Source organism: Rhododendron vialii, chromosome 11a (genome assembly GCF_030253575.1).
Source record: "Rhododendron vialii isolate Sample 1 chromosome 11a, ASM3025357v1".
NCBI lineage: Eukaryota > Viridiplantae > Streptophyta > Magnoliopsida > Ericales > Ericaceae > Rhododendron > Rhododendron vialii.
Window position 1 is genome coordinate 32,392,368 of NC_080567.1, and position 26,599 is coordinate 32,418,966.

A 26,599-nucleotide genomic window follows, 5' to 3' on the forward strand; every position below is an offset into this window, starting at 1 on the left:
GTCCACATTCAGGCCTGCTTTGTTTGCAAATTTGCGTTGCATATTCTCTTACTATAATTTGCTTTTTCTTTAAGAGATAGCTTCAAGTAACGTATTTTCTTTTTGAACCTAAACGGCTTTTTAATGTGGACGCAATTGACTATCTTTCCAAATCTAGACGCCATCAAGTCTAGATTATGAAAAGAAAATAAGTAAATAAGATAATACGTAGTACCTTAGTATAGATTATACTGGACGTCAAACACAAAACAAGCAGATAAATAAATAATTGTGATGGCCAGACCAACCGATATAGTAGTTGTACGTGCAGCCAATCTGAGGGTGAGTTTGGAAATCATGGAATGAGAAAAGGAGAAGGAAGAGAAAGAGAACTGACGTTTTTTTTCGTTCATTTAGTAATATAGAGCATGCAAGAGAAAAGAAGAATAATCAAAGAAAATCGTTTATTTGTCTGACGTAAAAGGACAGGGGAAGGAAAAAAAATCCATTTATAACTAATAAGCAACAAGTGGACAAAAAAAAAAAAGGAATGAAGGATGAAAATAATTAATTTATCATTAAATTTTCCTTCGATTCCTTTCATGCATATTGGGACCCAAATCTTTGAGAAATTTTTGCAAAGTTTTTGTTTTACACGAGAAGAAGATGAGTTTTGTTACTGAGACAAAAATGAGCCAACAGCCCTTGCATCACCTTGGGCTAGGACAGCTATCTAGCTAGGGAGGGAAATCGGAGCTCCTCCAACTCTCTTTCCTAACATGTTTTAGTTCGTATTTGGGTTTCTAAATCCAACTTCTCTCTTTGCGTACGGTTATATATAAATTTTTTCTATTTATATCTCTCCATTCACTACTCCAAAAAACTCTCTTAAAATCCAAACCGAACATAGGCTCCGTTTGTTTCGATGTAAAATGTTTTTTTCAAAAAACAAACTTTAAACTTTTATTTTCCGGTGTTTGGTTGGCACTTGAAAATACTTTCAGAAATCAACAAAATAGTGTAGAGACGCAGGGGGGGGGGAAGAGGAAACGGTGAAGAGATCTGAGAATATTGAAATTGAACGTGGGTCAAGACTGACGATTGATGAAATTGAGCAATGGGAATTGCAGTAGAAGGCATGGGGTTCATTTTGGAAAATAACTTACAGAAGATTTAATGGTAAGTCATTTTCATCTAATGGATAGAAAATGTTTTACATGTAAAATATTTTCTTAATTTTTTACACAACCAAACACCGAAAAATAGGTAAAATATTTTACCAAAAAATATTTTATGCCCAAACAAACAGAGCCATAATGTTTGGCCACATAATATTGGGCGACCCTAAAAATTTGGTGCATGTTCTCTTATTACTTGCAATCACTCTGTCTATGATCTGGAATTTCAGAATAAAATCGGAAGCATTTTGATTAGGATACTACTTTGCTTAATATAATTAAGTTCGTACTGATCAATTCAAAACCTTTCTTTTTCGAGCCATAAATAAAGGGAGTAATTCAATGGGGAGTCATCAATTCATTACCTTTCGTGCCAAGTTTTCTAATTTTTTTCCCCTTAGTGCTACACACAGTAAAACACAACACAATTAATCTGTAGCCGTCTATTGCTGTAATAAATGGCCAGAATTTGCTCAAATTCTTTCTCATAAAAGTTAAATTTTTTCCTGAAAAAGTTTTTTTTAAATCTGGACCGTTCAAATACATCTAGACGGTCAGAATTACGCGCACAACTAACACAACAGTTGTGTGCGTAGCATTTTTAAAAAGAGAGGAAATTTAGTATAGGCATTGACTTCTCTCTTTGGGTATGCATGGTATATGCCATATGGATATAGATATATAATAGAATCGCAATCAATTCAAGGAATAATTATTTGTATCTAAAACTAACCAAATAAAACCCCATGCGTTACCCATGTGGTCAAGGTTTGAGATTTTGATATTTGCTTCCTTATATAGTACAAGGCTTCAAGTTAGACTCACGTGCCAGAAACTCTTGAGATCATTTCAGCCTCCACTCGTAAAGCATGTATAACGGTTGTGAATTTGGTTGCGGCTATTAGTTTGAGGCGCGCATAAGTTAACTCGGGAGGTCAGAACACACCCTATATTATTCAAAACAAAAAAAAAACTCTCACCACATAACAGAGAGATTTGTCTTTACTAATTAGTCGAGATGTGATCAAGTTTGCTGACCCAAAACCCAAACTTCCTGAGACTTAAGAAAATGTCACTATAATGCCTGGGACCTTTAACATTATTCGTTTATTTATTGGTACACAGGGAATGTTAGCCCCCTAGCTAGCTATATCGGCAGGATCCAATATTGGTGTCAAAAAAATCAATGGGTGAATTGTTTTAATTAATCCCATAGTGGACGCCTACTCGAAAAGTCCAAATGCGATCTGCATGCGAAAATGGTACGTTATACCAACCCTTTTTAAAACAAAAACCCTTACTTTACAAGTTGACAGCTAATTTGATAATGACCATATTCATAATATTGAAGAGATTAAATTCCTTCCATCACCAGCAAAAACTACGTGTATTACATCACCATCATTTTGGGCCCCACAGTGCGTTAATTTTTTATCTAACCTGTTCATCTTGTAAGATCCGTAGAGTGGTATTCTCATTCAAAAAATTAGCTTTACCGGATACCGATAGTCATTGACAATTTAACATGACAGGATCAGACCATTCATTTTATAAACTAAAATTCAACTTTTGATTGATCTATTGATATCTAATCAAGCTGATTTTTTGAGTGAATATATATACTACATTATAGGCCCTATAAGATCATGAACGGTTCGGATTATAACAATTAATACATGGTGGGGTCCACAATAGGCGGTGGTGAAAAACCCATTGCTTCAACCACCGGTGAGAAGAATTTAATCTCAATATTTAATAACAGAGAAAAGGTTAAACAAAGGACATAAAAAGATCAAAATTGAAGAAATATTCTAGGATTATTGTTGCCACTTCTTCTAATTCTTCTACTAGTAGTAATTAGGACATGGGTTTGGTGTGAGGGTTTAGGGTATGTGCCGCGGGCATGTGTGTTTGTGCGCTTATTATCAGGTCCACTCCGGGTGCATCCATTTTGATCTGAACCCTACATTTTTTTTCTTCTCATCAAGTAGGTGATCCTTGCAAAATTTCAATTTCATTTGACATAAGTAGCTAGCTTTACTTAATCAGAACACATTTATCTTTTAAAAAACAACGAGAATTAAATTGATCGAACTGCAAAATAGATGTGTTATGATCTTTGAATACCGTGTCAAATCAAGCTGCTTTTTTTCCCGTGCACTTGACGAGATAAAATAATCAAGTCAAATCAAATGAACGTCCCCGGCCCGGAATTGAGAAAAAACACGCATCTGATGTGCATAGGCGCACAACACCGTTAGTCGTACCTATCCCTTCACGTAATTACTGGGTATAAGTTACTTGTAGAGTGTTTACTCCTAAAAAAAATCGATCTCTCGTACTATATAGGGTATAATATTTCACTTAATTCCGCACAAGCAGCTTGGATAAGTTTTGAATTTTTTATCAACACCATAAAATAATATTTGTGCAATTTTATATCCTCTTACGAACTGTTTCTTTTTTCCCCATTTTTCTTGATTGAAATGAAACTATCGTTTTCAAACAGTTAATTAAGTAGTATTAAATTTCATTTCAAGTTTACCAGTTTGACTGGGTTTCCTATGTTCCCAGGAAACCAGCTGATAGGAGTTTTTCTTCTTATTATTACTAATATATTTTTTAAAATCTAGAGTTAAGGTTCAATGAAAAAGTCTTCGATTTGTTGTGAAACCCAAATTAAGTTAATTCTATGTTAATTGGTGCATTTAAATAAACCAGGTCCGAATTATGCTACCGCAACATTTCTCTCCACCAAGATACTGCCCTTTGGTTCAAGCGATACAACTATTTAGTTCTATCTCGCTTGAATCCATTTTAGACTCCGTATAGGCGGGAGCTTTGCGCACTCACTATTACACTATTGTTAAAAGATGACACTTAAAAAAGTGAAAAGATGTCAGTTTTTGAAAAAATCGTAATTAAAAAGATGGGAATGACTTCGGTGTCCCCGGTTATTTTGGAGACACCGTAACTTTTGGCATAATAAAACCATTATGAGTATAACCAAAACCCATTATGAACATAACCAAAATCATTATGAGCATAACAGAACCATAGCAAGACATAACTTGTTTGTTATGCATTGGTTGGGTTTTTTTTAGGTCAAGCGCATTAGTTGGGTTTAGTTATGCCTTGGTTGGTTTTTTAGATATTTCTTGGTTATACTTTGATTGGGTTCTGTTATGCTTGTAATGAGTTTTAGTTATGCTCATAATGGTGAAGTTATGCCAAAAATTACGGTGTCCTCAAAATAACCGAGGACACCATAGTATCATCCTAAAAAGATTGCAATAGATAAATAATGTCAGTCATCTAAAAAACTGTGATATAATATATTTATGATGTCACTTTCTAAAATAGTGACATAACTATTCTTTCTTTTTAATGTCAGTTTCTTCTAAACTGTGATCTAATATATTTATAATGTCACTTTCTAAAATAGTGACAGAACTATTCTTTCTTTTTATTGTCAGTTTCTTTTAAACTGTGATCTAATATATTTATGATGTCACTTTGTAAAATAGTAACATAACTATTTTTTCTTTTTAATGTCAGTTTTCTCCTTAACTGTGATGTAATATATTTACGATGTCACTTTATAAAATAGTGACATAACTATTCTTTTTTTTTAATGTTAGTTTTTTCTTATAAGTGACATTGAAGAACAAATTTTTTTTTTGGAGAAAACAGCACCATCTATGAGCGTTGTTGCTTTGAAATCTCAAATCGGGAGCGAGTCGTTATATATAGTATCAGAGCCTGTATCAACCGAAAATGTGTGACAGAATCTCGACATCATGCGAGGACGTGTGTTCTTAAGTGGGGGAGATTGTGACCCCCTACCCCTAGGGAGTTCCAGGTAGTGGTCAACCGGTCTGAGCACAGTTGGGACCCGTGCGAGGGGCTGTCGGATCGGTGACCAGAAGAGTCAATCGAGGGTAGTCCCACATCGCTTGGTGAAGTGTAAGTTGTGTGCTATAAATAATATATCGACATCCTATTTTGTACAAGGACTTTTAAAGCTATGATGAGGATGCCAAAACCAATTGAAACTTGATAGTTAAGCGTGCTCGCACTGGAGTAATCCTGAGATGGGTGACCTCACTGGGAGGTTTGATGGGGTTTGGTGTTCAAAACGAACAATATTATACAGGACGGGAGCGGATCGTTACAAAAGATGACGGTTTTAAAGCATTTTAATGACGTTTGTCATCTTTTACTTTCAATTACGTTTATAAACCGTCATCTTTATAGATATTAATAACAGTTTCAAGTACTTTAATGACATTTCACAGCTGTCATCTTTAACTTTCAATTACGTTTTTAAAGCGTCATTTTTATAGATATTAATGACAGTTTCAAACCGTCATTTTAAGATTCAGACTTTTAATGACAGCTTCATAGATGACAGTTTCAAAATTGTCATCTTTCACGTTTAATGACACTTTTAAACTGTCATCTTTTACGATTATTGTAGTAGTGACTAGATTAGTATTTTAAATGCATGGATTCTATAAAATTAGGCAAGGGGTTTCCTTTTTCTGTTTTCTTATATATGGGGACTCTCTTATAATTGAAACTTAATTATTTGTGCGAGTATTTATTTTAATTTGAGTTAATTAAAAAAGATTGATTATACGGCCTTATGCTATGGGTATACCTAAGTTAAATTCTTGTTTGTATCTGGTTCTTAAATAAATTAATTTTCTGGTGAATCTGATCATTTGGATCCATCAATCTCTTGCTTTCAATCAATATTATCTGTGCAATCACATTCATTACCAAATCTGCATAAAGTAGTTTATCTTCATGCATGTATGCAGAATATATAAATCAATCCTGTACCGGAATCAGATATATCATATATTGATGATAATATATGTTCCATTTATCTACACTATATATATATATATTAGCGAATATCCGTGCCTGAAGGCACAGCGTAACACATTTTGAAGACAACTAAAGCTACGGGTCGAGCAATGAGCAAATGGAGCATGTCGAAAAAAATGAATAGGAACAAAATAAAATATGGTATATTTTTGTTGTTGCAAAACTTTGATATGCTAATTACCTATGCCTGTAGCACTCCGCAACAAAAAAAATTATTTGTTAAGTCCCTACCCGTGTGTACATCACTACCAATGATAATCCCAATCACATATACCGAGTTAATTGGCATTGGTAGGATACACACTGAACTATATTAATCTAAACCACAAAACTCAAAACTAATGCCATGTTGCATTCATAGAATCCAATTTTAACATGCATAAAAAATCTAAAAATATATATAGAGTCAAATCTGATACACTACGTAGGGGAAAAAAAATGTGTTCAACATAGGTTTTATTGTCTTGAAATATGTCTCTCCATCTGCCTCTCGAGTTTTTGTACCAACGCATATCTACTTCATCCAAAAAGCACAATTAGAAACATGAATAACAGCCTAAAAAAATATTTAATGAGTAAGAATCCCTTCTTGTAAAAGTAAAATGATGACTATTAATAGTTACCTTAATTTTAGATCTTGTTTATTCGTCTCTCAACACCATCATGGTACGATCATGACCTTTGTAGATGTACTTGTGGATTTACTTAATAGATTTCATTCCAGAACAAACTTTTCACATTGATATGAGAATTACATTTTCTCGAAAGGTATGTATTGTATGGCACCACATTCCTTTTATCAATTCGTTGGCCCCTTACAATACAGAGGGAGTAAAGTAATAATGGCATTGATAGGCATGCCCCATACATAAAAATACAATTAACTTCTTGCTCATCATGAATCACCACAATTACATTTTTTTCTCGAAGACACGTAACCTTTGTACTGAAAATATAAAACAAAGCAAATATGAATCAAATATATAAAGTCAGATTAAGTAATGCAATTGAGTACATAGTTCTTACATTTTCTGCAAGTTACCATCAAGCTGCATAAGAAAATGAAGAATTCACCGAATGCATAGAAATAATTAATTTGATTATTACGACCAAGGTATAAAATGAAACGGTTTAACTCATATGACCATAGATGTTTAAATTGTCCATGATTAGTTAAAGTCCCAAGAAATTATTTAAAATTTAAAAGAGAGTAATAGTCAAAAGTTATCATGGGAATAATAACAGAAAACGTTTTAAAGATATATATAGACTCCCATAATATTAAATGAGTGAAAAAAAAAGGAACACAAAACTCTAGTTTGCGGTGTGTTTGGTTAACATGATAATATTTTCATCGATGCATAAATGGAAAAGTTTAAAAGAGTGTCAATAACAACACATGTTTTAATGAAACGAAGCTTAAAAAAACGAGAAAAAAGGTTTACAATTACTCCATGTGTTAATCTGGCAAAAAAATGTTGTTTTGACAACTATCAAGCAAAAAAAGAATAGGGTGTTGCCGTTCAAAAAAAAAAAATAGGGCGTTAATTAGTTTTGAATTCTTTCTTTTCCTATGTCGGTAGATATTAAAAGACATTAAAAAAAATGCCCATAGCCTCAAGTAAACACCCCAATTGCTTACAATTTTTTGTAAATATGTCTCTCATCGTTCTCTTCTCTGTCATTTTGATTTTAAACTTTCTAGACTTTCAGAGCCGGCTTCAAAATCAGTCTTATCTCCTTAATTTTAGGGTGTAAATATGGCCAATCTTCTTGTTCTCTTGTACAGTAATACAAATCTTAGTAATTTAGGATTCTGAAAATAAGGAATGGATAGGTTAAATCTTTATTTTTGCATCTATGTCCATAAACATTAAAAAACGCTGTGGTGTTAGCAAAATGAGAAGCACAGTCTACCAATATTCTTAAGTCATTCTATATCTATGAACATAAAAAAATCCGTATCGATCTATATCTATGAATATAAAAAAATCCGTATTGTTAGCAAACGTATTGTTAAAAATTTGATTAAACATGAAAATCTATAATAATCACCAACAAAACTCCAAACCATAAAAATATTAATGGGACCACTCATCACTTTCCCTCTTCTTTCAATATGTTTGACGCAAATTCAGGCATACATGGCATCAAAACATCAAGAAAAGGAAATTAAAAAATTTTAGTAACTGGCAGCCGTAATTGTGATTGTGATTGCCGCTTAACAACCACGATTTTTTCCTCCTTGCAATTCATTACGTGACTGGGGGTTCATTCTTTCCAAACATACTTGCTATATATTTCCCAATTTATGTGATAATCAATAGAAATTTAAATGTCAATATTTGGTAAATGTGGTAAAAAATTAAATTTCTGAATCACAGGGAATCAATCTCAGAGATCTTTTTTTTTTTTTTTGAGACTAGCCGATTACCAAAATGCGATGATAATAACCCTTGAACAACCAACAGTCTAGATTTATAGAGGGGACAAATCTGAGCTTTGTTTGTCTTTTGGATTCAAACCCAGTCCTATCTTATTATATAGATATATATATCTGTGTGACAGTGTGAGTATTACTCCTTTATTATTATCGCGTATTTATATTTCAAAGTGAAATCATCTTATATATAGAATGACATACACGGGGTATTGGATGTTGCATGACGGTGACAAGACTGAAGCTTTTCAAATGAATCGATTTGAGTAGTCAACTTTTTATTTGATACGAAAACTCAGCTTAATATGATCAGACTTTAATTATGGACAACAATAATGCCACGAGACCTTTTGTTAAGGCTACTACAACTTACGTTTTTTTTTTTGACAAATATAGTCCTATTAGTCAAAGCAGTCAATTCATGCTTTTCTCTCTCTCTCTCTCTCTCTCACATTGTTTACAGAGCAACTCAATTTTGTTCTCGACGCTACTTTCTTCCCTCGACTTGAACAATCATCACTATCACAGCACAATGCAGACTACTCCGACTAGGCGACTAAAAATTAGCTACACTGCCGCCCCATTTTTTTCCGACACCATGAAACCCACTTCCCTCCGACCACAAAAAAGCCACCGCCCCCGTTTGATTGCATCCCTCCAACGTAACCCATCAAGATAATCACTCAGAAACTGCAACTATTTATACATTCAGACAATAGAAAACTGGAACACTAATTATTTGTTTTTATAGAGAAATAAATTTCTTCAGTCCACATGCAAGACGAATAAGATGAAGAGGCCGATAGAAAAGCTGCGATTTTTTTTTCTCCTCTGGCCACACTTCGTTGATGCTGAAGTTTCTTCCTTTTTCATGTGGTAAGAACACTTTAGATAGCAGATGGAAATTGAGTGAATGGTACTCAGGTATTGCTCGATTCGAAGAAACGTTGTCGTCATGGATGAAAGGAGCCAGTCTCCAACAACTTCGTCGCTTTTGTACGGAAAGAAGAGATTGGATTGGGATCATATGAGGGTTGCAAAACAAATCTTTTTTCTTGGAAGAGTATTTTTTAAAATCTAGATCGTCCAAATACATTTGGACGGTTAAAATTACGCATATAACCAACACAACGGTTGTGCAAGTAGCATTTTTGGTTGCCAAATCATATTCAAATTGGTTTTCTCTGACATCCGATCCCTGGAAGATGCCCAAAATAAGATGAGATGAAAGGGATGGTTGAGAGAGAGAGAGAGAGAGAGAGAGAGAGAGAGAGAGGGGGGAGGGAAGAGAGAGAAGTGGCCAGAACAGTTAGAACAAAGGTCTGATTCGAAGTAGGGATGGCAATGGGGAGGGTCGGGGGGTGGATACCACTATCTCCGTCCCCGATCTCCGAACTCAAATCCCTCCCCATCTCCGCCCCAATCCCCACCGGGGATTTATTTTTACCTTCCATCCCCGCCCCAAACGGGGAACGGGAATCCCCTTGGGGAATCGGGGATCCAAAGATCCCAAAACTTTTTAAAAAAAAAGTCATCTGCCAAAAAATACGAACCAAGAAACTAAATTCAAAAAAATAATAATAATAATCTACGCTGCTATTACAAAACAAATGCCAAGAAAAATAACCACAGTTGCTGCCATAGTGCCATTACAAACCAAATCAAAATGAAAACAGTCATATCTATTGCCGTAGTGTCATTATAAACCAAATTTAAATTAAAACAGTCACATAGTTGCTGCCATAGTACATTACAAACCAAATTGAAATAAAACAGTTTTCAAACAAACAAGACGAGTAGGCTAGTGGGGCTGGGGATTGGAGATGTAAGTCTCTAGAGTGGCAACTGAGAAATGGAAAAACCCTAACTTATCTATATATATAGTAGGTTAGTGGGGCTGGGGCGGGGATCAGGAACCCTAAGTCCCTAACTTATGTATATATATAATTATGTATTATACATAGTAGGCTAGTGGGGCCAGGATCGGGGCGGGGCAGGGATGGGGCGGGTACTACCTCATATCCACCCCCTACCCGTTCCCCACTTTTTAAAAAAAATTATCCCCATATCCTACTCGATCCCTAAATAATCCCCGAATCTCCTACCCATTTGGGGCGGGTTGGGTCGGGGCGGCCGGAATTGCCATCTCTAATTCGAAGATTGATGAAGAAGGGCATAATAGTCACTCAGCCAGAATTGTCGTGGCGTGGCATTAACGCCACCCTTAATTATTCTTACATTATTCGAGGCGAATATCACAAACAAGCTTAATTATTATATGAAAACCGGTAACAATGCCAGCTCGAATTACTCATTTTAAAATATGTACAAACTTGTCGACAAGATTTTAAAAGGTATCTGAAGGGTTTTTTTTATAAAAATTATCATATGTATCTGAAGTTGACTTGTCTGATAAATGTGACGGAATATGGACATAGCGGATTGTATCAGCTATACTTGCTTCTTCTTGTAGCGGAAGTGGTATTGAACCGACCTCCTTAGTGTCTCAAATGAGGTGACCGCGGAAATTAAACTTATTACTTCCTCTTAGATTGCTGTCACGTTATTTAGGATATTGCATAACAATTACTCCACAAGACTGAGGATCGTCAAACAAATCAAGTTAAGTAGTCAATTTTTAAATTTATAAGTTCAAAATTTATTCTTTCATCATTCAAGGCAATTATGAACACGATTAATTTAATCGAATAAGGCATGTTTGTTTAGAGGATACAGAAACCGGATATAGACCATACCTGGATATATAGAAATCTAGGTGGAGGAGTTAAGTTTTAGACACCCCCATTTGTATCCGGCTTGGAGCATTACGAAAATACCCCTTGGTATTTTTGAAGGATTTGCTATGTGTGGAGGCTAAAATAGAAAATTTACACTATTGTAATCTGATCCGAGTTCGAAATACAAAAATGAGAAAACAGAAATCTTACAACGTTGAGAACTTTATATTTCATTCATTAGGTGATTGTTGTGTTTTGAAATCTAGTAAAATTCACGAGCTCAGAATTAGTGAATTCACGGCCTCAAAGTTAGTGAAATTTACGATTTTGAAAACTAGTGAATTTCACGATCTTCAAGTCGCCGGCTAGAAAAGTTGCTGGCTAGTTAAATTCATTAGTTTTGATTTTTTTTAAAAATAGTGAAATTTCAGAATTAGTGAATTTCAAAAGGTCCAAGCTTAGGAAATTAGTGATTTTCAGGATTTTTTTTTTTGTAAAAGTAGTAAAATTTCACCGGAAAAAAATCGCTGGAAAAGGTGGTTACCGGAAGTGGTTGCCGAAAAAAGTCGTCAGCGGAAGGTGGTCACCCGAAAAGTTGCCGGCTAGAAGTGGTTGTGCAATGGAGGTGGGAGGGGGTGATTGTATTTAATGAAGGGTAAAAGAATAATCTTCATATGAGGTTGTCTAAATAAAAATTGAGTTCATCATTAATGGGAATTAAGTCTTAATTTTCTAGACTCACAGGTAATTTGTTGAACTCAATTTTTATTTACCTTAGAAGTGTGAATTAAGTCTTGATTTTCTAGACCCACAGGTAATGAATTTCATTAGTTTCGAGCTCATAAATTTCACTAGGTTCAGCGAAGAAGTTGAATGTACTCAGTTTCGATTCCCTTCTTGGATTATGCAAACTGAAATTTCAACCATTTGTGTAAACTGGCAATATCACTTTGCATAGACGATGACAGAGACAACAAAGGAACATAATCAAAGGTGGGCAGAGACAACGACAGAGGGAGATCGAACTGTCTAGAATGTGTCCAATCTTTGCCAAGGTCGCCTCTGTTCTCTCCTTGTCGGAAAAACAAGTGCAAGGGACGACGCCGGCGAAGACAATAGGTTGGGTGACGGTGGTGGTAATGTTGTTCTGGTGCTTGGCGAAGACGATCGAGTTGTCGAGATGACTTGGACGGGGATGAGATATTAGTAAGGGTATTTGAGGTATAAAAGCAGGGCAATCCTTGTGCGTACATTTTTCGGCCTGGGGCAAAGCTCTCCGTGCATTGGGCATCCTTTTTGGACCGGCCCGTAAATCCATGGCACGTTTCTCACGTTGCAAACAATTCGAGGAGTCTCATACCCCTTAATTGGGCTAAACGTACTCTCAATACCACTCACAGGTCCGGCTCTGAGAATTTTGAACTCCTAGGCGGTTGTTGAAAATGGGGCCTCTCATTTCTAGTATAGGAAACAACTCAAAGCATGTCAAAGTTGTTTTAGCTGCCACTTTAGAGCCTCAGGTCACGAGATCGAGCCTCACAAGTAGCGTTTCAAAACAATCTTTTTTTTTTTGTAAAGGTTCCAAAATTGATGCTTAAAGATTAAAAGGGGAAGGAATCAAATCCACATCTCGTGCTTTAAGTGCACACTTGCTTGTCGCAAGTGCTACTTTAGGCGTGTTGTAATATAGTCTACATAAATAATATTTAACATATTCTATTATTTGGACCTCATCATTAGGCCTAAAGTTGGAGGCCCTAGGCGGTCACCTGGTGAGTCTATGCCCCATGTCGGCCCTAACCACCCGTACGGCTATACGTATGAGATTTTAACTTTGATCCCAACAGATAGGATGCGGTGAGGTCTTCTACAGACTGTGGTGTGGTGAATGGGGCAACATTTTCCTTGTGGAGGTGATAAGAGTATCATACCTGACACATGCACTCCCATTTAGTTTTATTTTTTTCATTCTGAGAGTGTGTGAGAAAGGAAATTTTTGTTCAAGAACAAATAAGTGAACAGCTATTTTTGTCAAACTAAATTAGGAGTACTTTTGTAAATTAAAGAGAGACAAATAATTTCTTTCTCCATTTATTATTCTTTCTTTTGTTTGAAAAATAATTCTTTCTTTCTTCACAGGAAGGAAAACCATGCTCCCACTTTCTATATCCATAAATTACAAAGTTTTAGTTCCGATCAAGTCCACACATTTTTCCGTTTAAATCGTCCACATCTTCTCTTTTTCGATTGAATTTTAATAATTCGAATCGCTCAGTGTGATTTGAATATGATTTTAAAAATATTCGCGAAAAATCGACAAAAAAATTATCATAAAGAATTTGATCCGAACAATTTTTTATTAAATGGATGAATAAAAAACTGCTGAAATCCCTGTATAAAGCTTCTCTCTTTTACTTTCCCTCTACCAAATGTGTTTCTTTACACGCCTATATAATCTAATTCCTCTTTCTTTTTTCCCGGAAAGCACTTTTACGCGTCAAAAAATCGTGGTTGCTTCACATTACCTCCCACATTAAAACCCAGGAAAATCCGAGGGGAAAAAAGGGCCAGAGAGAAAGAGATCGAGTTTTCATGAGATGGGTTTAGTGGGTATTCTCAAGTTTGCATTCAAATGCTTCGACTTGCTTGCTTGGTACTCCTCCAATTCACTTGTTTTCTACTACTCAGCTTCAAACAAACCCTTTTTAGTGTTGGATACTTGATGATCCTTGTGAATCAAGCATCTTTTATCTACTACTTGTTATGTATCATGAATATTCTCTGACGTATTATCTATTTTTACTTGCAGGCCTCTCTTTGGTCTGGGCTGCCCTCTGTACTCTCTCTCTCTCTCTGTGTGTGTGTGTATATATTATGAATACATATGTATGAGTATACACACACGTGTGTACGCTTTCTTTTTGTATTTTGTATCATTGTAAGAAAAGCATTGTAACGTAGCTTTCTGTGAATAGTTGTTTGGCTGTAGTTGTTTATGGAGATGAATCGCCCGCATCCGTTTCCGCTTTGGACGGTCTAAATTTAAATGAACTTTTTCCAAATTTAGTTTCGGCTTTGGCGGTCTGGATTTAAATAAAACTTCTCCTGGCTACTCTTCTCCAAAAAAGTTTCATTTAAATCCGGAACGTCTAAAGCCGAAACAAACCGCAGAGATCTCGCGGCTCTGTGAAAGCGTGAATTAGGGAATCACGGCCCCTCCGTGAATAAGGCAATCTCGTAGATAAATATGCGTGCCTTGTGTATATTACATTAGTTTATTATTACAAGGATAAAAATTTATAGTGTAATGTAGTGTTTGAAGTTCAGTGGCTAAATTAGAGTCCAGTAAACTGGATATATATTGTGTGCTGATCGTGGAACAAATTTTATGAACAGGTATGCCTCGATTCGGGCAATCGAGAATAATTCCAGCTCGGAGATACGAAATGTGGTGGCATATTGGATTCTCTTCTCTCTGGTTTCTCTCTTTGAGCTTGCCTTTGTGAAACTTACTGACTGGTAATTAAGTCTGTTCCATTGTAGTAATATGTGCTCAAAAAGTGATAAAAGCTTGCCCAAGGATTATCTAGGATTCATGTCGAACATCAAAATAGGATCCATTCATTTCTGTTGTTCGACAGCTTGGGCTAGCGATGAAAATAATGTTTTTGGGGGGTTCTATGTGGTAGGTTGAGTAGCCTAATGGTTGATCTAGGAATGCACTATAGTATATGTTTGTTCTCCGTCAGAATGGTATCACCAAATTTAAGCAGCAGATACAAATGAACGAAACCATTTGCTAGGACTTGCCTTTAAAACTTGCTTCACAAGGGGAGGGTGTTGAAAGAGGCAAAGAGCTTGTATACACAAGTTTACAATCTCACTAAACTGACGTGGAGACGAGGGTCGTAACCTATCACCATGCTCCACAACTGATGGTGGTCACAGAGACCAGTTCTATTGACAATTTACCAATCAGATTCTCGCATAGTAGTGTCTGATCTTATACTTGATGCGGCGTTCAAATATGATACAAAGCTCTGAGTCCCCATAATTTGAAGTGAGTAAGGGTTTCGAGTGGAAATTCGAATATTTGTCTTCTCACTAAAATGAAACAACTACAGACCAAAACTTGTACAACAACATGCATGTTTGGCGAGATATGCGTACATATTAGGATATATCATTTTCACCCGTCCTCCCAAAAATTAGCATCCTCTTTTGGGTAGATTTAGCACCGAGAGGATGAGAAATTGAGAATACAGCAGGTGGATAACTACCGCTACATGTCATGATGCTTTTCAGGAATTGTTCAATTTGATACTGGGTTTTTTCAGTGAGAGCATTGATTGTACTTTAACTCATTTCCTTATTTATGCATACCAGGCTTCCATTCTGGCCTTTCATGAAGCTAATGGCCATGTGCTTTTTGGTGCTACCTCATTTTAATGGTGCCTCTTATGTTTATGAGTGCCTTGTTCGCCCGTGCTTGTCTGTGGATCCACGAGGTGCTATTAAATACTTCATCAAACCCAAGGAGGAAAAATCTCATAATGCCAAAGTCTTTCTAGCTGTGGCAGAGAGGTATGTTGAAGAGAATGGATCTGAAGCTTTGGAGAAACTCCTTGATCGAAAGGTATGCCACTCAGTAAGTCCTAGATAAGAAGTTGTACAATGGGGTCATACTTTACCAGTAATATAAATGGGACCTTTTCGTAGCGAAGGCTTTGAGTCATCGAAGTTCATATTCAATGCCAGACCTGGTCATTACATGCAAATGTTGATATGCTTGCATCTTCTGAATGCCGATCTATGCATAGGTGCACTCTTTGGTCATGTTCACGTTAAGAATTTGGGAAGGGATATGCAGAGGGAAACAAGATGATTTAGGAAAAAGACGAACTGAAAAAGCTAAATTTATGAATTGATTTCCCCGTCATTTTCTTTCCCTCAAAAAATCTGGTCGCACTTCCATGATGCAAAGTTGGTGCATTTGAATTTGTAATCGGAATCGTTAGATGGAGTTGGCTTATTGGTTTTTACGTTAATAGTTGTGAGGGTCTTCACAATTTTGATACAAGGAATATGTGCGACATTGTATCTGCTTATGACTATAAATACCCTTTCCCTTTGTTTCAGTCCAAGCTTACAAAGCCTGACATTGGCATGGAAGAGATCAAGACAATGACTAATACAGAGGAGAAGGAAACAGCTGCAGCAATCCAGGTAACAACTGTTGGACTGTATCTGTTTCTGCAGTTAATTTCAATTGGTATCTACTGTTGGTCTGCTTAGTTTCCGGGGAAAGACACTGTCCTCCAGGAAAAGTTAAGTGCATTCTAAAAATCGAGAATGAAAAAAACTGTTGGTAGTTTTGCCATTTAAAGTCTGGTCTTGTTATATTTCATGTGGAATTGAGTTTCGTCCTGGTTAAATAGTCACGATTGAGGTTTGGTTAAAAAATTTGTACGAACCAAAGAAGCACAGACACGTCTGCCTCACGTATCCATTTCCGACATGTTTCGGTCACAGACACAATACAACACTCTTCTGACATGTATTGGGCATGCATAAATACTTGTCTAGTGATTTTATTATATTTCTTCTAGTTAGACACGTTGTGGATACTCTAGGATATGTTGGCAACACTCTTGGAACATTAAAAGGACACATTAAAATGTCTCTGATGTTTTTACGAAATCAGACCATACCTCTATAATACAAATACAAATACACTTTACATTTGACGTGTGCCCGACGTGTCCGTGTCCTAATTTTCAGAGAAATGACTTGTCTGTGTCGTGGCGTGTCCATATCCCGTATCTGTGCTTCTTAGGTATGAAAACCATAGTTGATTGGCAAGCGATTATTTAATTCATGAGTATAATGTATAAACCATCTGTTTTCTTAGTCCAAATACGAAGAACCTAATGTTGGCAAGGTGGATACTAGAGCAGTGGAACAACCAGAGAAAAGACCAGTAGCTGCAACAAAATTGGTAAGGTTTCCTATCGTTCTTCCTATTGTATTTAAAGTCTGGTCTTGTTATATTTCATGTGGAATTGAGTTTCGTCCTGGTTAAATAGTCACGATTTGAGGTTTGGTTAAAAAATTTGTACGAACCAAAGAAGCACGGACATGTCTACCAGCCTCACGTATCCATGTCCGACATGTTTCGGTCACAAACACGATACATCACTCTTCAGACATGTCTTGGGCATGCATAAATACTTGTCTAATGATTTTATTATATTTCTTCTAGTTAAGACACATTGTGGATACTCTAGGACATGTTGGCAATATTCTTGGAACATTAAAAGGACTTTAAAATGTCTCTGACGTTTTTACGAAATCAGACCATACCTCTATAATACAAATACAAATACACTTTACATTTGACGTGTCTGTGTCCTAATTTTTGGAGAAATGACTTGTCCGCTTGTCCATGTCGTGGTGTGTCCATATCTCGTATCTGTGCTTCTTAGGTTCGAATAGCCATAGTTGATTGGCAAGCGTTTCCATTTATTTAATTCATGAGTATAATGTATAAACCATCTGTTTTCTTAGTCCATATACGAAGATCCTAATGTTGGCAAGGTGGATGCTAGAGCAGTGGAACAACCAGAGAAAAGACCAGTAGCTGCAACAAAATTGGTAAGGTTTCCTATCGTTCTTCCTATTGTATTTAATGCTTTCTTTTAAAGATGAAACCCTGATGCGTGAAGTTTTTCTTTCTCCAGTCCAAAGTGGAAGAGCCTGTTGTTGGTAAGGAGAATGCCAATACGGGGCAACTGAAGGATAAAAATCCAGCAGTTGCAACAGAACAGGTAGCAGCACTGGTCGAATTTTCATTTGTACCTTGGTTTTTTAGGTGCTGCTTTCTTTGTGCAACTCCCATTCTTATATTTATCTCTTTCCCATCTCTACTATCGCTTTCTGCTGGTTTTTGTTAGATGAACTTTCATGATCTTTCTAGGATGTGTGTGGATCATGGATTTGTGAAGTGATTTACCAACGGAAGGGGAATAGGGAAATCAAAGAAATAAATCTAGCTTTTGATTATCTTCTTTTTGCTGTATTTTTATCAGAGGGATTTGTGGAGAGATATGTTATGAAAAGATATGCTATATTTAAGAATAGAACTCCTTTGCTTGGTTTTTTTCTCCCACCAGAATTTCCTCCACAGATCCTTGATCCAAACACAGCCTTAGTACCTCTGCATACCTGATGATCAAAACAAAGCCATGAGATTTGCTATCTCGCAAGATTAGCAACCATAGAATCAAATCTCAACTCACCTCATTCGCAGGTGAAGTGTGTAGAGCCAAATCTTGCTCAAAATGAGAAGAAAACAGTTGCCACTGTGGAAATTAAAGAGAAGACGGTTGCAGCAGCTGGTGGAGAGAACACAGCCGTCGAGATAACCGATTCAGAGAAAGTTCAGAGAGAGTGGGCTTGTGCTTTATGCCAGGTGACAATCCCATCTGAGAAGGACTTGGATTCTCATCTTCAAGGAAGAAAACACAAGGCCAAGTTTAAAAGGCTGATAGCAAGTAAGCAAGTGAACAAAAACAAGGGTTCCTCCTCTTTGGCAGCCAGTTCGGCGCCAGAAAATAGAACCAAGAAACAAGAACATAATGTGCAAGTGAATTGGACTAATGAGCAACGCAGAGAGAAGGTGGATAAGGGTACGCATCGGCATGACAACATGTGCAATCTCTTCAATGAGGTTATCGATTTAGCGGAATGTTCTCAAGAGAAGTATGACATGGTGATGACAAGGGTACGTGAGCTTACTAGTTAATTTTTTTGTTTGAACAACTTACTAGTTAAGATTGACATATAGATTTATTCAATGCATGTGTAATATTTATATTTGTTGCTAATTTCAGGAGGTTGAGAAGTTTGGGGTTGGCCATGGGTTCGGGACACAAGAGAGTGTTGTAAATGTACATGTAAGGAACTTTATTTTTAATTGCACAATCTCCTGTTTCATTAAAAGTTTTTTATAATCGTTCTTTATTGTTGGGCAGGGTCACCCAAGCTACATGGGGCATTCAATGTGGCCAAACATGATGCCCCATAACATGCAAGCAAATATGACACAAGGCGGAACCATCTTTCCATTTCCTCCAACTCTTTGTCCAACCGGAACAAGCTTGAACCAATTTAGGCCTTCTTTTCCAAGTTCACAAAGCTTCTTCAATGATCAAGTTTGGAGAGGTCAATCAATTCTTGCGGGCAACCAATCTTGGGGAGGACGCTCAAGTTTTATGGAAGACCAAGGTCAATATTGGGGGGACTACAACCGTCAACCAAATCTACTATAAACTCAAGGGCATGGATGTGAAGGACAACCAAGGTTCATTGATATGATGAATGCAACAAATAATAATGGAGAGTAGTTCACTTGGTTGTTCTATGGAAATGATGAATATGTATTGTTATTTTGATTGGTTATGATATTGATGAATCTGTAATAGTATTAGCATTACGACTGCTTTGTTACACCTGTGACTGTTGCAATGTGTTGGATTATATTGGATGAATGCAATTTATATTTTTCAAATGTATTGTGTTGTATTCGTATCGTATCCTTATCCATATCCGTATCTATATTTTTTAAAAATTCGACAGAGTTTCCGTTGTTTTTAGTCTAGCCCGACGTCATAGCGTCTCAGTCAGCAGCAGTAGCAACAGAAAAAAGGAGCAAAACAGCAGTTCATGGCAAAACACCATTTCCATTGTTTCAGAAATGTTCAAGGTAGATAAAACCTCTGAAGGAAAAAAAAAAAATATATCAGGCTTTTCCTTAAGAGCTTTAGGACAATAACTAATAAAAAAAAAAACCTATGTAGAAAAGTTTCAAGAAGTTAACACCATAGTGATATTTGAATTTCATAATATACCATTTTGAATCCAATACAACAACAAAAATGGAGTACAAACTTGTATCTTTTTAAACAAGCTATGAAACATTGTCAAATTGAAGCAAAGACCATGAGCCGAACATCATCATCATTGTTTACCCTAAGCTATATTACAAGCAAAATGAAAAAGAAAAATCCTAAGTGTAGCAAGCATCTCTTCTTGGCTGGACGCTCCATACATCAAGCGGAACTGGATTTTGGAGTTGTGGAACTGCTTTGTGCTCTTCCTCTCTCTTACATAGCACCATTCAAAGTGGTGTCGTGGTACTCTTTGTTCTTAATCTTGGTAGGATTCTTCTAAAAATCTGAAAGTAGATCAACAAGTGATCAACACAAGATCATGCTATAGTTTCTAAAAACAGATTTTGAAGTTTGGATAATGTGTGCCAAGAATAGAGAAGCATAATCAAATGGAAATAGATACAAACAAAGAAACTTGAACCCATGACCTTCACCTTGTAGTAAAACAGAACACAACTTGCAAACAATGAGATTTTGTCCTTACTGGCGATCTAAATTACCTCAATACATAACAAGAAAATTCAAACCATGACAAGAATGGCAAGAAAATTGTTCGGGTATCGAATAATTCAACTATCAGTTAAGGATCAGTTACAGATTTTGCTTCACACTTGGTGGAGCTGTTGAACACTTACCATGTAAAAGATGGGTTAGTGTGGAATGAGCCAAAGTCTTGTGGATTTGCAGCCAATGTATCATATAAAATTGCATATGCTTTGCTTTGAAATGGGCAAGAAATGGACATTGATAAGAGCTACAAGGCAGCTTTGGGGCACTGCCCAATAGAAAGAACATCAAATTGATAACGAGGAAAGGAAAACTCAAATAAAAGGAGGTAGACACGAACAAACTCAAATAAAAATCCCGTTACCATCACTCGTTTGTCTAAGTTTCCTGATAGGAAATAATCAATCAACAAAGGAGTTGCAAGAGAGAACAAAAAATACTATACTAGACATGTAAGGATCAACATGGAACCAAATAATTAGAAAGTTCCCACAATTAGGCAGTTGGTCAAACGGTATATGTGGATGGAAAGAACAGAATCCCTACAAACTAGAGGATGATAGACATAATGATCATCCCCTATCAACAACAAGAATCAATGTGGAACTAGGAATAGCTACAAAAAAAAAAAAAACCAAACATGGAACCAAATAATTAGAAAGTTCCCACAATTAGGCAGTTGGTCAAACAGTATATGTGGATGGAAAGAACAGAATCCCTACGAACTAGAGGATGATAGACATAATGATCATCCCCTATCAACAACAAGAATCAACGTGGAACTAGGAATAACTATAAAAAAAAAAAAACCAAAATGCAGCAACAAAATCTCTACTGACATATTGAAATACAACTCCTCAAAAAAAAGGTGATTATTACTTACGGAACTGGAACTAAATCTATTGTTTCAGAGTCCGACAATAATAAAGCAGAATTTGCTCTTGCTACACTATCTAGGGCCTTAAGCCTTGTACGAAGGCATGTTCCGGGAGTAACCCATTTCCTTCTCGTTGTAAATTTCACAAACTTGCGCATTATGATATAAGGGTATGTTTGGTTGGATGAAATTAAGATTGGAATGGAATAGTCATTCCAATGACTTACTTATTCCAATGTTGGTTCACTATGGAATAATGAAATGATGATTCTAAATGGAATCACTATTCACCTTGGTAAAGGAATTGTCATTCCATCTAAAAAACTAAGGAATTGTTATTCCATTTCTTTATCACACTAAAATTACTAGTGCCACTCCAACATTTACTATTGCCACACAAAAAATTACTATTGCCAATCCAAAAAATGCTATTGCTACTTTAAAAATTACTATTGCCACTCCAAAAATTGCTATTGCCGCACTATTCCATTGGAGATGAGAATGAATATTCTTAAGCACAACCAAACATGAGAATGGGAATGATTATTCCATTCTCAATTCCTCCAATTCTATTCCATTCTTAATTCTATTCCCATTCACATTCCATTCCATCCAACCAAACGCACCCTAAGTGTAATTGCAGCAGGACATTAAATAGTTGCAGAAAACTAAAGACCAAGAGAATCTAGCTGTAGGAACTTACTCTTGTGCACTATACCCATGGATTGTTGATTGAGCAATCGATTTACAACGGAAATTGACCAGAGTCCCCATTCAACACAATGAGGTGAGAATGTAGGTGGGTTGTAGTATTTTGCTCCATTTAACCTCTGTCTTTCAGTAAAATTGGAACCCTATTTTTTATTTTTTATTTGCAAAAATCTCCAATATTTACGAATTGAAATTGGAACCCCAGTTCAATTGATACCAATGTTCGAGATTGAGAGAGAGATACCTTCGTCAGCGTATGGCGGCGGCGGTGGTCAAGACCTTCTTGAGCAAATCGATATTAGTGAATGTGGTTCGAAGCTCATTGGCATACGTTGGTGGTGGTGGTCGATGATCGTGGAGGCGTCTTCTTCGTTGGTTTCTTCGGCGGTGGTTTGGGTTGGTTGTGGTGTCCCCCTCCTCGTCTACTTCTTCTTCTCTTCTCTCTTTCTCTCTCTCTCTCTCTCTCTCTCTCTCGTAGTCGTAGGCCGACTGATTTGGGGAAAAACAGGAGCTCAATTTTTTAATTTTTTTTAGGGACGCCCCAAAACGATGGCGTGTAGCGGATGGTGCAGTGAGTGATGTATCGGTAAGTATTATTTCTAGATTTGTAGAAGCGAAAATGCTCAATTGCGCAATTCGGATATAAGAAACCAAAAATAAAATAATATTTACCGATATCCGTTAGAACTGATTTTTTACACGATCTCATAAAATATTTTTTTAAATATTTTTTTAAATTTTTGTTAAATCTTGAATGGAATCCACAAAATGAATGGAATCCACACAAAATGTAATGAATGGTAGAATGGTTTAGAGTAATGTATGTACTTAGCATCGAATTCCTCTCTCTTTTTAGTTTTTACTATCTCTTTTTACTAGGAAGTGGAAAGCACTTTTATGAGAGCTGCTACTCCCCCCCCCCCGGCCCCACCTCCCTTTCTCGAAATTACCCCCCGCTCCCCTCTCTCTCTCTCTCTCTCTCTCTCTTCCTTCTCTTTCTTTCATTCTTTCATTCTTTTTTTTGTCCTTTTCCTTCCGGTTTGAATTTTTTATTTTATTTTATTTATTTTTCTTTCTTTCTAGTTTGAATTTTTTTTTCTCTTTAATAATAGGTTCAAGTCTAATTCTAAGCTTTGTAAAGTAATTGAGAAAAAAAAGTGTTTCAATTGATCATGTTTATACGACTGTTTTATTTTTCTTTTTTTGTCCTTTATAGATTAAAAAATATAGTTACGAAAATAAGTGTTTCAATTTTCAATCCGTTTGAACCAGTGCAAAGATGTTATTTTTCTGATCATTTCATCCTAAATGGTTGTAATAAATTTTTGGTTTCAAGGCCTTTCAATGAACATCCTAACCCTAAGAGAGTCCTGAAACTAAATAATGAGTCTTAAGGTGCTCGTTGAAAGGCCGTGAAGCAAAAAATTCATTAAGATTACAATTAGTGTTCGGAAACTAATTACAAAATGTATTTTGCAAACGACATACTAATCCAGAATATAAATGTTATGTTTAGGATTACTTTTTTTTAACTATAGTACAATTTTATAAATTTGTTAACCATTATTTAGCATAGATCCTCTTAACTTATTCAGTAGTATGTTACTTCAAATCACGTTTCTACTCTATAGGATTGCAAATGGCTGGTTTCTATTTTTTTTAAAACTAAAACGGAAACGTTTTAGAGGCTACTGTGCCAATGGGGACAGCAGAGCCCTCGGGTCCCCCTACTTTTTAATTTATTTTTTTATTTAATTACTTATATCTTATTTATTTAATTTCTATAAATACACCGTTTGTATATTTAAAAATATAATTCAAGAATTAAATGCTTTAATTTTCAATTCAGTTAAATCAGAGCAAAGATCGTTTTTTTATTATTTTATTTTAAATGGTCATAATAAATTTTTTGGTTTAAGGCCTTTCAACAAACACCCTAAGACTCATTATTTAGTTTTAAGACTCTCTTAGGGTGTCCATTGAAAAGCCTTGAAGCCAAAAATTTATTACAACCATTTAGGATGAAATGATCAGAAAAATAACATCTTTGCACTAGTTCAAACGAATTGAAAATTGAAACACTTATTTTCTTAACTATATTTTTTAATCTATAAAGGACAAAAAAAATAAAATAAAGCAGTCATATAAACATGATCAATTGAAACACTTTTTTTCTTTTAATTACTTTACAAAGCCTAGAATTAGACTTGAACCTATTATTAAAGAGAAAAAAATCAAACCGGAAAGAAAGAAAAGAAAAAAAAATGGAAAAAAAAAACCAAACTGAAAAGAAAAGGGAAAAAAAGAAAAGAAAAGGAAACTGTAAGGAAAGAAAGAAAAGGGAGGGGGGGGGGGGGGGGGGTGGGGTGGGGTGGGGTGAGGGAGGGGTAGATGGGTAAAAGAGACGTGGGGGGGGGGGGGGGGGTTGGTGTTTGTGCGTCAGGGGGATTAGCAATTTACCACTTTCATGCGTCAAAATCGTGGTTGCTTCACATTCCCACATTAAAAGTTAACCGGTATCAGGTATCAGTATTATTTCTAAATTTATATGAGTGAAAATGCTTAACTGCGCAGTTTCGAACATACGAATCCAGAAATAATACTTATCGATAGCGGTTAAAGTTGATTTTTTGTAGGGCCCCCTAAAATATTATTTTAAAATTTATGGATATTTTTCTGTATTTTTTGTTGGATCCGAAATGAGTCCCATAAAGAATGTAGTGGATGGTGTAGTGAAAGTGTATAGTGTATGTAGCATTCCTCTTTCCAGATGGGTTTAGTGGGTTTTCTCAAGTTTGCATTCAAATGCTTCGACTTGCTTGCTTGGTCCTCCAATCCAATTCACTTGTGTTCTACTAGCTTCAAACAAAACCTTTTTTAGTTTTAGAAAGCTAAATGAAAACACTTTATTAGTAGTTTCCCTTTCCTCTTGTTTGGCCTTGTAGTCGAATATGTCCGAATTTCGTGTTGGATACTTGATGATCCTTGTGAATCAAGTACTTGTTTGTTACATTTCTGTTTAGTTTCAACTTTCAAGCTCTTTCTATTTACATTTGGTAGAATTTATGTCCACGTTCAATACACTCTGACGTATTATGTATTTTACTTTCAGGCCTCTCTTTGGTCTGGGCTCTCTCTCTCTCTCTCTCTCTCTCTCTCTCTCTCTCTCTCTCTCTCTCTCTCTGTGTGTGTATATACACACACGTGTTTGTAGTTTGTACATTTTTCTTTTTGTATTTGTATGTTAGATAGATATGTGTTGTGTATATTACAGTAGTTTACTATTACATGGATAAAATTCCGTAGTTTAGTGAACGAAGTTCAGCGGCTAAATTAGAGTCCAATAATCTGTATATATCGTGTGTGCTTATGTGGAAATAATGTCTTGAACAGGTATGCCTCGATTCGGGCAATCGAGAATAATTCCAACTCGGAGATGCTTAATGTGGTGACCTATTGGATTCTTTTCTCTCTGGTTTCTCTCTTTGAACTTGCCTTTGTGAAACTTATTGACTGGTAATTAAGTCTGCTCCATTGTAGTTTATGTGCTCAAAATGTGATAAAGCTTGCCCAAGGATTATGTAGGATTCATGTCGAACATCAAAATAGGGTCCATTTATTTGTGTTGTTCGACATGGTCTAGTGGCAAAAATAATGTTTTTGACGGTGTTCTAACTTCTACGTGATTGGTTAAGTAGCCTAATGGTTGATCTACCTCTAGCTAGGAATGCACTATAGTTATATGTTTCCGTTCTCGGTCAGAATGGCAAAGAGCTTATATACACAAGGTTACAATCTCACTAAACCGACGTGGAGACAAGGGTCATAACCCTACCACCATGCTCTGCAACTGATGGTGTTCACGGAGACCAATTCTATTGACAATAACCATATGACAACCCTTTTTCTTGTGACGCTATGAAGATTTACCGATCAGATTCTCACATAGTAGTGTCTGATCTTATACTTGACGCGGTGTTCAACTATGATACAAAGCTCTGAGTCCCCAATATTCAAAGTAAGGGTTTCGAGTAAAAATTCAGATATTGGTCTTCTCTCTAAAACGAAACAACTATAGACCGAGACTTGTACAAGAACATGCATGTTTGGGGAGATATGAATCTCCTTGACTTCTTCCATATACGTACTAATAATTTAATACAGAGTCAATAAGTATCCTACAAGATAAAACGGTGAGAAAGTCAGGTGATATAAATCGTTTCTGCCTCAAATGCATCCTCTTTTGTTTAGCATCCTCTTTTGGGTAGATTTAGCACCAAAAGGATGAGAAATTGAGAATACAGCAGGTGGACAACTACAGT

The 26,599-nt window shown here is 36.0% G+C and overlaps 1 protein-coding gene across 1 annotated transcript in view; it reads left to right on the forward strand.

Moving 5' to 3' along the window:
* Nucleotides 1-13,699: 13,699 nt before the first annotated feature.
* LOC131308066 (uncharacterized) overlaps nt 13,700-26,599 on the forward strand; it is a 133,193-nt gene continuing 120,293 nt past the window's right edge. Inside the window, exon 1 of the mRNA XM_058334879.1 lies at nt 13,700-13,884. Within this exon, the coding sequence (XP_058190862.1) occupies nt 13,829-13,884 (56 nt within the window). The 5' untranslated portion in view covers nt 13,700-13,828. The remainder of the gene's footprint in view (nt 13,885-26,599) is intronic.